Source organism: Leopardus geoffroyi, chromosome B1, assembly GCF_018350155.1.
Source record: "Leopardus geoffroyi isolate Oge1 chromosome B1, O.geoffroyi_Oge1_pat1.0, whole genome shotgun sequence".
Lineage (NCBI taxonomy): Eukaryota > Metazoa > Chordata > Mammalia > Carnivora > Felidae > Leopardus > Leopardus geoffroyi.
The window spans coordinates 200564428-200577407 of NC_059327.1; the positions used below are offsets into that span (position 1 = coordinate 200564428).

Genomic DNA, 12980 nt, shown 5'->3' on the forward strand with positions numbered 1-12980 from the left:
TTCAGTGTATTACCAGCAGCACACATAATATATTGGCCTTTATGGAAGGGTTGTGGTGAGTTATATTAAATGGTCCCCTGAGCAAAGTGCCTGTATCTATATTGAGTGTTGTGGTGTTGCTGATGCTGCTGGTGACGTAGAACAGAAGTCACATGTGCCCAAGGCAGGGGTGCAACTCACTGATCATGGTGGTCCCGCCTGCCAGTGCTGCCTTGGTCCCTTGGAAGAAGTCATCAGCAGTTGTCATCCCCTGGGAGGGCTTCTGCAGGTACGTGTTGACATCGATACCTCCGGGAATCACCATCCGCCCATTGGCCTCAATGGTCTTCACTCCACCAGGAACTATTAAGTTCTCTCCTATTTGTCTGGAAACAACAGAAACGGCCTTGGGTTCTTAAGAGAAAAACAAAATGGCAGTCAACTGTGTGGTGTCAGTTCCACTGCATAAACATTTTTGAGCCAGGTCCTATGCAGGGGACTGGGTAGACAGAGAAAGCTCAGGCAGGGTTCCTGCCCTCGAGGGGCTCATGGCCTGAGGAAGGGGAGAGGCATGTGGGCAGGTGGTTACAATCCAGGACAGCAGAGGAGTGGAGGATATAAGGTGGGCTGCTTTACCAGCCCGGGTATCTGGGGAGGCTTACGGAGGTTGGTGTCAAAGGGTTCTCAGAACAGCCTATCCCTCCAGAGTACTTCCCACTCTTTGTCAACCACTTCAGGGAAACAGAGGACAGTGACTGCAGGAGTAAAGTCCCCTTAGCTCTGCAAACTTTGACAGTGCTATGGGCTGAAGTGTGACCCTCCCAAAAGCTGGATGTTGAAGCCCTACCCAAGGACCTCAGAATGTAACAGTATTTGAAGACTGGGCCTTCACAAAGGCAATTAAGGTAAAATGAGGCTATTAGGGTGGGCCCTAATCCAACAGTGTCTTTGTAAGATTGGTTGGTGTCGTTGTAAGAAGACAAGATCAGGACATAGACCCGTACAGAGGATTGATCATGTGAGAACACGGGGAGAAGACAGCCGTCTACACGCCACGGAGAGAGGCCTCAAAGAAACCCACCTGCTGACATTCTGACCTCAGACTTCCAGCCTCCAGACCCATGAAAAAATAGATGTCTGCTGTTTAAACTGCCCAGTATGGGGGGCTTTGTTATGGCACCTGTGGCTAGCTAATACAGACAAGCAACCAGGATTTTCATTTTCACTCTCAGGAGCACTGACCTCAGGGAAGCTGTTGGACTCCCCAGTACCCACAAGAAAAATCCACTAATAGGGTAAAACCTGCCTGGAGGGAATCACACTGGGGATGGCAGGGTTTCTCTGCACACGCTGACCATCACCTCTGTTCCCAAATGCACCAGGTGCCTGCAAACTCCCTCCAGAAAGAAGAAAAATTCCAAAGGCTGGAAGAAGAGAGAAGAGCCCAAGATATTCGAAGCCTTGCCCCTGTGGTGGCAGCTGTGTTTCACCTGCTGGAACCAGAGTCAGGAGACATGGGGGGCAGAGGGGAGGCTCAGCCAGCACCAGGATAGATACAACAGCCTCCAAGGTCAACGCCTGGTGAAGACCACTAGATCTGAACTTGAGCGATTTTTATTAAAAAAAAAAATACAGGGGTGCCTGGGTGGCTCAGTTGGTTGAGCATCCGACTTCGACTCAGGTCATGATCTCGCGGTTGGTGGGTTTGAGCCCCGCGTCGGGCTCTGTGCTGACCGCTGAGAGCCTGGTGCCTGCTTCAGATTCTGTGGCTCCCTCTCTCTCTGCCCCTCCCCCACTCATTCTCTCTCTCTCTCTCTCTCTCTCAAAAATAAATAAACATTAAAAAAAATTTTTTTTAAATACAGTTGTTCTGAGCTCATCAGCTTAGGCAACAATATCCTAAGTCACGTGAAAACACCAGTAATGAAGGTATAGGAAAGTGTCGCTCTGGTGACCACCATGCCAGGCCCCCAAAAAGAATCCACCCCCAGGTGGCAGGAACAGAATCCCCTGGCTCCCCTTGGACCCCTGGGCGGGGCCAGTCCAGGCAAGTGGGGTGGGGCGGGACAGAGGCCACGGGGCTCCCCTTGGGGGTCTTCCACAGAGTTGGGGCGTCACACACTATCTGTCCCGAAGCTGAAAGTAGGTCTAGCGGAAGGACGGTGCCGGGGACCATCACCGCTACCACTCCCGCAGCCACGGCCACTGCTGCTCCCAACGCCAACCTCTTCCCCTCTGTAATTTCCATCTCGACGTGCAGACTTCTGCCTTGCCCGATCCTCCCGCTGTCCAGCTCCAAACACAGGGCTGTATGTCAGGGGTCCGGGAGGAGACACCCCCAAGCCTTACAGCAGGGGCAGGTTGCTGCTGAGCACTGGCCTTCTATACACTTCAGGGATCATCTCATTTAACGCTCCAACTGGCTTCTAAAGAAGATGGGGTCATGTTCAACTGTTTCATGCTGGCAACGGCTTGGGCATGTCCCAGACTGGGCATGGGCCCTACAGGGGGGTATCCGTGGAGTCTGATCGGGTATGTGACTCAGTCACCATGCCACACTGCCAGCAGGTACTGTTGTTCGGGGTCCATCTTAAAGGCATGACAGTCGCCTCTCTTTACAGGAAGTGAAAGAAGAAAACAGAACTCAAGAGAGGCACGTGACATGTCTGAGGCCACACAGCAAGTCAGTGGTGGGTCTGGACTCAAGCCAGGTCCCCCCGAATCTCATATCTTGGCTCTGCCCACCAGCCTCAACTGCCTTCCTGCTTCCCTTAGGTAGAAGCAGATTCTCCCCAAACCGGGATTGAGCCAAATGGAGCCCTCGGTGCATTCGGAGGAAAAACCTAAAAGGTTCTCGATGGCAATGGGTGTGGAAAAGGGGCGAGGAGAAAGGAGGCTCTGAGAATGAGACAGACGCTCGACACCACACTCAGGAGTCTTGGGCGGCCGGCGTTTGAGTCACCGGCGCTGAGCAAACTGGACGGAACCTTCCACGAATCATAACAGATTCTGCACAAAGACAGACGAACAGCTGTCAGGAAAACTTGGTGAACGGCTGCCAAATAAAAGGGTTCTTGGGGTCCCATCAAAGTAAAGGGAAATAACTGAGCCCCCTCATGCCGGGTGGTGCCTGGGGTCAGCGCAGGTGGTTCCCCCAGGGTCTCAGCCCTGCCACACCTGCTTCCCAGCCAGCAGGGACCTGCGCCCCACATGACCATCCGGAGACTCGTCTGCTTAACGGCGGAAGGGGAGGGCCAGCGGAGTCAAATACAAAGGCGTTTCAGACTGAGAGGGGCCGACAGATACCGAACTTGTGGAAACCGCGTAGTTCCTGAACAACACGGTCCACCAAGGTCCGAAGACCCCAGGTGTTCGCATATGCAGCAAGCACTTCATAAATGCAGCTCAGCCAGTGAGCTCTTGTTGCATGCATACACCCTGGACTGCAAGGCTCCTGGGGGGTTAACTTCAAACCCCGTGAGGCTGGTGGGAAGGTGGTCCCGCAACAGTTGTCAGCATCCTTTACCCCTCACGCCCCAGAAGCCCCCAGCCCCCCACAAACCAGGGTCTGCCCTGGAATGGCTGTCTCCTTATCGAAGCAGGGGGGTGACCTAGGAACCTCACTACCCACCGCCCCCCCACCACCTGTGCCTTTCTCCCTCTGGTTCCAGGCTGTACTGTGGCCGAGACCAAGGTCCTGCACTGACAGGCCAGGGTTCTTCCAGCCAATGCTCCTGGTACCTGTCTGTCCCCAGCACTGTGCCAGGCCCCGGGGGGGAGGCCCTAAGGTGAGGTCCCTAAGTCAGGGCCGCGTGCAGCATGAGGAGCGTGGGACTGGCACGCAGGCTGGCCAGCAAGAGAATGCTTCCAACACAGGGGTCAGGGAAGGCTTCCTGGAGGAGGAGCCACACAAGCAGGACCCAAAGGACAAACAGGGGTTGGGGAATGGGGGGAGAAAAGGAGAATGAGGGAAGGGGCAAGGTGTTCCAGGCAGAGGATTTATGGGTGCGAGGTTCCAGGCGAGGGCTGCTGGGCTCGCTCTGGAGGTACCATGTTTTCAGTGTGGCTGGGAACAGCTGAGAGGAGAGAATCTCCTGGAAAAACAGGGGCTTGGGCTGGACTTGAAATGCTTGGAGTCTGGGGCTGGAGTTGGGGTTGGCAGAAAGGGGCAGAGTAGGGCTCCTCCTGACCCTCTTCCTCCGCCCTCCTCCTCCTCCACTTCCTCCTCCTCCCCCCTCCCCTTCCTCCTCTTTGTCCTCCTTCTCTTCCCCTTCCTCCTTCTCCCCTTCCTCCTCTTCCCCTTCCTCCTCCCCTTCCCTTCCTCCTCCTCCTCTCCTTCCTCCTCCCCCTCCCCTTTCTCCTCTTTCTCCTCCTCCTCTTCCCCTTCCTCCTCCTCCCTCTCCTCCCCTTCCTCTTCCTCCCCTTCCTCCTCCTCCCCCTCCTCCCCTTCCTCCTCCTCCCCCTCCCCTTCCTCCTCTTTCTCCTCCTCCTCTTCCCTTCCTCCTCCTCCTCTCCTTCCTCCTCCCCCTCCCCTTCCTCTTCCCTTCCTCCTCCTCCTCTCCTTCCTCCTCCCCCTCCCCTTCCTCTTCCCTTCCTCCTCCTCCTCTCCTTCCTCCTCCCCCTCCCCTTCCTCTTCCCTTCCTCCTCCTCCTCTCCTTCCTCCTCCCCCTCCCCTTCCTCTTCCTTCTCCTCCTCCTCCTCTCCTTCCTCCTCCTCCTCCTCCCCTTCCTCCTCCTCCTCCTCTTCATCAAAGCCTACATGGGCACCAGACAGTCCTGACCTTCATCTCACGCATGTTCCTCTCTGCCCTTCTTTGCTGTGCCAGCAGCCGGAGCTGGATACTGAGAATTTCCATCTCCTACTCTCCCAGACTCCAGGGGAAGATGCTGAGCGAATCCAGGGCGTTCGTCATGCATAAGAAAAAGAGCTGAACCTCTCCATTACGAGCCGGTGAAATGTGGAGGCCACATCCAAACCACTGTCTGTGGACTGTGCTCCCCCAAACTTGTATGTTGAAGCCCTGACCCCCAGCATCTGAGAATGTGACTGTATTTGGAGAGGGGGCCTTTAAAGAGGTGAGTAAATTAGAATGAGGCACTAGGGAGGGGCCCTGACCCCCCAATAGGACTGATGTCCTTGTAAGAAGAGGCAGAGAAGAGACCCCAGGAGTGCATGCACAGAGAGGGACGACCACGGGAGGACAGCCAGAAGACGGCCATCCGCAAGCCAAGGAGAGAGATCTCAGAAGGAACCATCCCTGCCGGCACCTTGACCCAGGACTGGCAGCCTCCAGATCTGCGACAAGTGAATTCCTGTTGTGGAAGCCGCCCAGCCGCGGGTTCTCCATTACAGTGACCGAGCGAACAAGCACACTGGGATGTCACAGCTGGAGAGGACGCCGACAGGGAGAAAGTGGAGGAGACTTCAGTCCCGACGGATGTCTTTTATTTAAGCACCACGGCCCTGTCCTAACATTCTTCCCTTCTCCCCTGCCCCCCTTCAACCCAATCCAGAAATTCTGGGCAGGCGGAAGAAAGAGCTGTGAGTTCAGGCCTATGTACCAGGTTGACACCTGTGCCTTGTCCCTAACGGACACTGCAGTGTGGGGCAGGTGTTTTGCCTCACTAGCCCACCACTTCCTGCAACAGGACAGGAGACCAACAGGTGCACGTCACAGCCCCCTGTGCGTCTGAGGCCCTACAGAAGGCTCACACGGCAGGGGCACTCAGTAACGGCCAGTCCCCGACCCCCCACGAGTTTGGAGCTCCTCCCTCCTCGAACCTCTCCCTCCCTGACAGTCACAGGACATAGCACAGTCATTTGGGGACAGAACGCCAGCTGTCTGCATCCCCTAAGGGCCAGGCAGCCCGGGGAGACTGGCTTCTTCAAAGACGCGTTTTGGGGGCACCTGCCTGGCTCATTCAGTGGAGCGTGTGGCTCTTGATTTCAAGGTTGCAAGCTCGAGACCCACACTGGGTGTAGAGATTACTTAAAACATAAAATCTTTTTCTGTTTTTTAAAAAAAGTTTTTGGTCAACCCACTTTATAAGTCCATCTTCCAGGTAGACGTCAGCATAGAAGGACTGGTCATCATTGATGATTCGTCCACCTTTGATGAGGAGTCGGTCACTCTGAAAAGCCAAGCAAAGTATTCAGTGTTACCAGGGAAAAGCCAAGACGTTTTTTGAACTTTTAATATAAAATTATCCAAATGTTTTCAAAAGTAAAGAAACGCCATAAAAAAGCCCCCTCACGTCCATCACCCGGACTCAGAACCTTCCACACTTCGCCATTCACATCCCACCTATTCTATGCCCCCACCGACACTTCGGTTTTGTTTTTGCTGCGGTATTTTCCAATAAAATCCCAAACACCGTATCACGTCACCTGTAAATACTTCAGTGTGTATCTCTGACCATGAAGGAGTTAAAAAAATTTTTTTTTAAGTTGATTTATTTATTTTGAGAGAGACAGAGACAGCATGAGTTGGGGAGGGACAAAGAGAGAGGGAGAGAGGGAGAGAGAGGGAGGGAGGGTGGGAGAGAGAGAGAGGGAGAGGGAGAGAGAGAGAGAGAGAGGAAGAGAGAGAGGGAGAGAGAGAGATGGGGGAGAGAGAGAGAGACAGGGAGAGAGGGAGAGGGAGAGAGAGAGAGGGAGAAGGAGAGAGAGAGAGGGAGAGAGGGAGAGGGAGAGGGAGAGAGGGAGAGAGGGAGAGAGGGAGAGAGGGAGAGAGAGACGGAGAGAGGGAGAGAGAGACGGAGAGAGGGAGAGAGAGACGGAGAGAGGGAAAGAGAGAGAGAGAGAGATGGGGGAGAGAGAGAGAGACAGGGAGAGAGGGAGAGGGAGAGAGAGAGAGGGAGAAGGAGAGAGAGAGAGGGAGAGAGGGAGAGGGAGAGAGGGAGAGGGAGAGAGGGAGAGAGGGAGAGAGGGAGAGAGAGACGGAGAGAGGGAAAGAGAGAGAGAGAGAGATGGGGGAGAGAGAGGGAGAGAGGGAGAGAGGGAGAGAGAGAGAGGGAGAGAAGGAGAGAGGGGGAGAGAGAGAGGGAGAGAGGGAGAGAGAGAGGGAGAGAGAGAGGGAGAGAGGGAGAGGGAGAGAGGGAGAGGGAGAGGGAGAGGGAGAGAGGGAGAGAGGGAGAGAGGGAGAGAGGGAGAGAGAATCCCAAGCAGGCTCAGCGCTGCCAGCACAGAACCCGACGTGGGACAGGAACACACGAAACTGCTATATCATGACCTGAGCTGAAACCAAGACTCGGACACTTAACCAACCGAGCCACCCGGGCGCCCCAAGAAGTTTTGAAATAAACATAACCACAAACCGCCATCTCAGCGGACCCAACTGACATGAATTCCTTCGTATCGGTTAATGGACCATGCTCAATTTTGCTTGGCTGTCTCAGAAATGTCCTTTGACCGTGGGCGGCTTGAGTGGTCCCGTCCACAGCCCCCACCCTGCATCTGGCTCTGTGAAGTCTGCAGGGGTCTGTCCCGCCCTCCTCCCTCTCTGATGCCATTCATTTGTTGCAGAAAACTGGGTCATTCGTAGAACAGGGGTTTCTTAAGGCATCATTATTGAATATAATAAAACTCAATTCAGAGACATCTTAAAAACTAGCAGAAAGACTATTAAAAAAAAAAACACAACTGCCCCGGAATGACCTCCAGTCAACGTTCTGATGTTTCTCTCTACCGTTTTCCGTGAATCCCCACGGTGGCGATCGTAATGCACGCATCCACCCACTCATCTGTGTCCCATCAGATGCTGCACTTTGCCTCGGCTCCCAGCCCAGGGCCAAGCCCTGAGGAGCCAGGAGGAACCAGGGACAGAGGGGAATGTGTCCTAGTGGAGATGGCCGAGGGAGAGGCAGAGGCTTCACAAGCCTTGGGTGGTGGGGGCTGGTTACAAGAGGAAAAGGGGAGGGTGCCCACCACGGGAGCAAAGTTAAGGAGCTGTCCCCCTTACCGGGGGCCAGGCAAGACCAGCTCACCCCTAGAAAATAAGTCGAGATAAGTTGTTCCAAACAAACAAAGTTCGTCCAGGTAGGGCAAACATTCAGGGTCTGGGCGGAGAGAACTGGTAATCAAGGCCCAGAGACGGTAAAAAACAACAGCAACAACAACAACACACACACACACACAGCAAATTCTAGAAGCCAAAAACCACAACTGTGTCCTTTTCTGCATTTTGCCATAAGGGTATCCCAAGTTATCACATGTTCTTCACAGCCATCAGTAAGTGTCCACAAAGCATTTCACCTTGTGGATACACCATAAATTGTTTCACTATCTCCCTACTGTTGGGCATTGGAGTTATTTTTGAGTTTTCGCACGGGTGACGTTGCTGTAATGAGCGCCAGTGAGCGTCTCTCCACACAAAGTGTCTCCCTCGGCTTGACGCGTTAGGCTCGGTCCTCAGAGGCGTAACAACTGGGTCACACAGTATAAACCTCGTTTATGGCCCTTGATAAACAGGACCAGGTAGCTTCCCAAAAGTATTGCCCCTATTTGCCTTGCGTAAAATCACCAAGCACCCTTGGTTATCAATAATTGTTCATTTGCACTTCTTGGAGGCAGAGAATTCTTTTTGCCATGTGCTGCTTTCTACTTGTTCTATCTCCTAGCTGGGGATGCGGCAATGAATAAATACATCACAGCCTCTCTGTCCGTAAGCCCCAGCCCTGGGGTAGGGAGACAGAGAGTAAACAGACATTAACAACTCAGGGTAGTCACTTCTGGGGGAGCGTCCTCCATGGGCTTCCCTGAATGCAGAGCCTGAGACAAGGATTGAGGCAGATCGTGTATACGGGAGGTGGCCACAAGAACTGTCACGAAGAAGTAGGGTTAGGCACAGAAATCCAATGCAGGGTGTTTGCTGATCTGGGTAACACTGGGGTTAACTGGGGCTCGATCCCACCCGGACCCTCTGAGGAACCGTACAGAATGCATGAACCAGGAGAAGGCAGAGGACACTGTACAAGCCCGGAGAAGAAGGGTTAACCCAAACTCAAGACTCAGGGAAGGCTCGCTGCGCAGAAACGGAGCCCACAGCCTGCTGCTCAGAACCCTCTGCCTGCATCTGGCATCGGCACCGAACTTCCTTCAGAGTGAAAGCCAAGGTCAGGGAGACCCTGCGTAATCTGGAACCCCACCACCCAGGCCAAGTTCACTCTCCCACTTGCTTCAGGTGTCTGTTCGGTGTCACTTACCTGAGAGCCCTCCCGCCGCCTGCCCTGTTTGGAACATCATACACCTGTGCCCTGTCAGCAAAACCCACACCCCGCCCCCCACTTTGTTTCACAGCCCCTACACGCTACGTATCCACACGTTTGTCTAAAATGTGACTTGCCCGCTGACATCAGAGCTGTGGTGGTCGCCCACTGGCTGTGGCAGACACAACTCACAGGGGACAGCTGCATATATGCTGATGTAGGTGGACGGGCCACCTATAGCTGTGCCCTGCAAATGTCCTTACAAGACTGGTAGCTTCACCGGGGGACAGATTTCACCTGTTTTCTTCAGTGTTGCATCTCCAGTACTTGGACACAACCTGGCCGGATGGATGGATGGATGGATGGCCAGATGGATGAATAGACACACAGACGGATCCCTGACTGATTCTTGAAGGACAAATGGATTAAGATGGAGAGAAAAGGTATCACAGCCAGGAGACAAAGAACTACGAGCCATGAGGCAAGGGAGACAAGTGGGAACCAGCGCATCTTACCCCCCAGCAGGAGAGTCTCTGTCTTCAAGCTCAACCGCTCCCAGGCCCTACAACCTGCCTCTTAGCCCTAAGACAGAAGCCAGCCACGATGTGCACATTCCCGGGGAGGATACTCTGGTGCCAGGGGCAAGGGGAGGCATGGGCTCTGCACACCCACAAGCAGAGACAAGCTTGTGTCCAGGCTTCCCGGGCACCGGAAAGCAGGGGAATGTGAGGCGGCAGCAGCAGCAGCTGGTGCGTGGCTTCCAGAACACGGCCTCCTGCAGGCAGCTGTCTGCTCTGCCACATTTAATAGAGGGCTTTTCAGGCTCAGCCTGAAAGGTAGTGTTTAATACACTGCACACCAAAAGATCAGCCCCACCCTGCTCTTTCTAGAACCAGGTGGTGCAGCTTGTGTTCAAGTCCACCTCCTCCCCAACTACCAGCCGATTCTGTGTGCAACTACTGCACCGGTCCGAGCTCCGACATAGTCGGGTGCAAGTGTCGTTCTAAAACAGTAAGTCCGTGTATGATAAGGCAAGAGCCAATGTGACTCCCTGCTTTTCTTCCTTGAAATTAGCAGTGCCTTTGCCTCGTAATTGGCATGTTCAGAATCATGTCCTTTGGCACTCTAGCTCAGAGGGGTTTAAGTAGAGGCTATTCCCCAAGGTGAGTCCCGGGGGTAGTGAGTTTAGAGAATTCTGGGTTAAGCAGAAACAAAAGATGGTCGATATGACCAGAACCCAGATCCTTTACTCTGCTGACGTGTAACGTGAATACGCGAGCGGGGGACTGCACTTAACATCTTTTCCAAACACAGATCCTTTTGTTGTGTGGAAAGTTCTGACAAGGGAACTTTCCCCAGATGACACCTTGGGAATTTTGCTTTACGACAGTTCTGCTCTCCAAGCCTGTTTGCGCCGAGTGGTTCTTATGGAGTGTTGGGTCTGATCTGACCTCAGATGGAAACGAGGCTTAGAGACCGGGTGACCTCCCGTGTTCACACAACTAACGGGGGTACGGGTTAGACCCAAGGTTCCCTAACTTCCGGCCTGGCATCCACTGCACCAAACACATCTTAAATATTTCTTCTGTCACATCTTAAAATATTTTCACATGCGAGGGGCGCCTGGGTGGCTCAGTCGGTTAAGCGTCTGACTTCGGCTCAGGCCATGATCTCGCGGTTCGTGACTTTGAGCCCCACATCGGGCTCTGCGCTGACAGCTCAGAGCCCGCTTCAGATCCTCTGTCTCATCTTTCTGCCCCTCCCCCATGAGCTCTCTGTCCCTCAAAAATAAACATTAAAAAAGCACATTAAAAAAAAGAGAAGTTGGGGCGCCTGGGTGGCGCAGTCGGTTAAGCGTCCGACTTCAGCCAGGTCACGATCTCGCGGTCCGTGAGTTCGAGCCCCGCATCAGGCTCTGGGCTGATGGCTCAGAGCCTGGAGCCTGTTTCCGATTCTGTGTCTCCCTCTCTCTCTGACCCTCCCCCGTTCATGCTCTGTCTCTCTCTGTCCCAAAAATAAATAAACGTTGAAAAAAAAAAATTTAAAAAAAAAAAAAAAAAAGAGAAGCATTTTCACACTCTAGAATCCATGACACCCATAATCAGATATAATTTAGAAAATACCAGATGTCTGTGACCCAAGGACCTAGCATTCTAGGGCTCCCTTTTTTCACGCAGGAAATCTGAGTGTAAAATCTCACACCAAGAGGAGTGAAGCTGATGCTACATAATTGTTAAGAATGTAACAAAATAAGTCACACATTTAAAAGAAAATTAATAATTCCCTGCCTCTCACAGACACACATGTGAACAAGGACAGTTGTTCTGTGTCACAATCACCCTTTCAACTCTTTGAAGGAAATGAAATATCTGACTAAAAATTCAACAAAAGTCCAACAGCTAGAGTATGCCAGAGACTGCCATTCATTCCATGATGACAGCTGTGACCTAAAGGGAATTATGCTCAGTATGGCTCGTGTCCTTGGATCAGCGTTACATCAGAACAGACTGTCCAGAGTCAGATGCAAGGTCCAGTCTCTGTCTGCTTACTATCCATGTGACTTAACCTCTCCTAGCCTCAGTTTCCTCATCTGCAAATGGGGACAACTGTCCCTGCCTCATAAGGCTGTTGGGAAAAGTCCATGGGGTATATACATAAAGCACTTAGCACACGTCTGGCATGTGTAACTACTCAGTAGAGTCACGCATTGTTTATTCTTTGCCATTTTCTATAGCAAGAACCACACTCAATAAATAACTAAGGAAGGAGTATGTGCAGCTAAAAGAAATAGCACTTGCCCTTAAGGAGTTTTCAGGCCAGTGGGGGAGACTGGGAAGGGCTGGGACAGAGAGAAGAGCAGAGATTGCCAGGAGCACAGAGGTGCCCCCGTTCCAGCTCTTCCAGGGGAAAAATGCTTACTTAAGCTGGAAGCATGAATGGGAATTAGCCATGCGGCAAAGGACAAAAGAGACTACAGAAAGAGGTATGACATGGGGACAGGCACAGAGGGACAGGGTGTGCTGGGGGATCCGTATGTGGTTTTATCTGGCTGAAGTAGGACCTCAGGGTGGGGACCTGGAGAGGGGTTCAGATGCCAGCTCAAGGGGACCCTGACGCCATGAGGAATGGAGTCTGGGCGGGTCCCCATGATAATGAAAGGGTTTTCTTCAAAGAAGAACTCAAACATACAAAAGCTCCTGAGCTGAGACATCACACAAATACTGGGCAGAAGTAGAAACAGGGAAACTGATTACAGTTTCCTCAAAGCAGGAGTTTCTCAGTAAGAATAAGCACTGGACAATTTTGCAAAATGTATCATGGGCCTTAAAATTGCTGATGACCTTTGATATAAAAATTCAGTGCTGGGAATCTGTTCTCAGGAAAATATCCCCAAACAGGTCAAAGGATTGTACACAAAAGCGTGATCCAGAATTAATGGCACTCGTATAACCACACCACTAATGGGGTATCCTTCAACTGCTAAAATATTTCCCAGGAATTTTTAACGACAGACAAAAGTGCTAGACAATAAAATCTTAGCTGGAAAAGCAAAATACCAAACTCTCTATCTGGTAGTAATTCAGGGGGGAGAGCAAATCTTTCTAACAGTAACAGACTCCCCCCAGCAGAGACTATGGGGTGCCCCCGTGTCCCACTGCCCCTTGCACACCCCTCTGCTACAAGACTGAGCATCTGGCATGGTCATGGCTCACGTGTCCATCTCCCGCAGGGCTGGACACCCCTTCCTAGCCAGCCGTGCCTGGGGCGATTCATCTCTGGATCCCAGGGACCAGC

At 52.6% G+C, this 12980-nt stretch overlaps 1 protein-coding gene across 2 annotated transcripts in view; it reads right to left on the reverse strand.

Moving 5' to 3' along the window:
• Nucleotides 1-12980, reverse strand: part of CRMP1 (collapsin response mediator protein 1) — a 78248-nt gene that overhangs the window by 46383 nt on the left and 18885 nt on the right. For both annotated transcript variants that reach the window (XM_045474601.1, XM_045474603.1), the window contains exons 2-3: nt 6022-6110; nt 181-365 (exon numbers count right to left, since the gene is read on the reverse strand). In XM_045474601.1, the coding sequence (XP_045330557.1) occupies nt 181-365; nt 6022-6110 (274 nt within the window). The remainder of the gene's footprint in view (nt 1-180; nt 366-6021; nt 6111-12980) is intronic.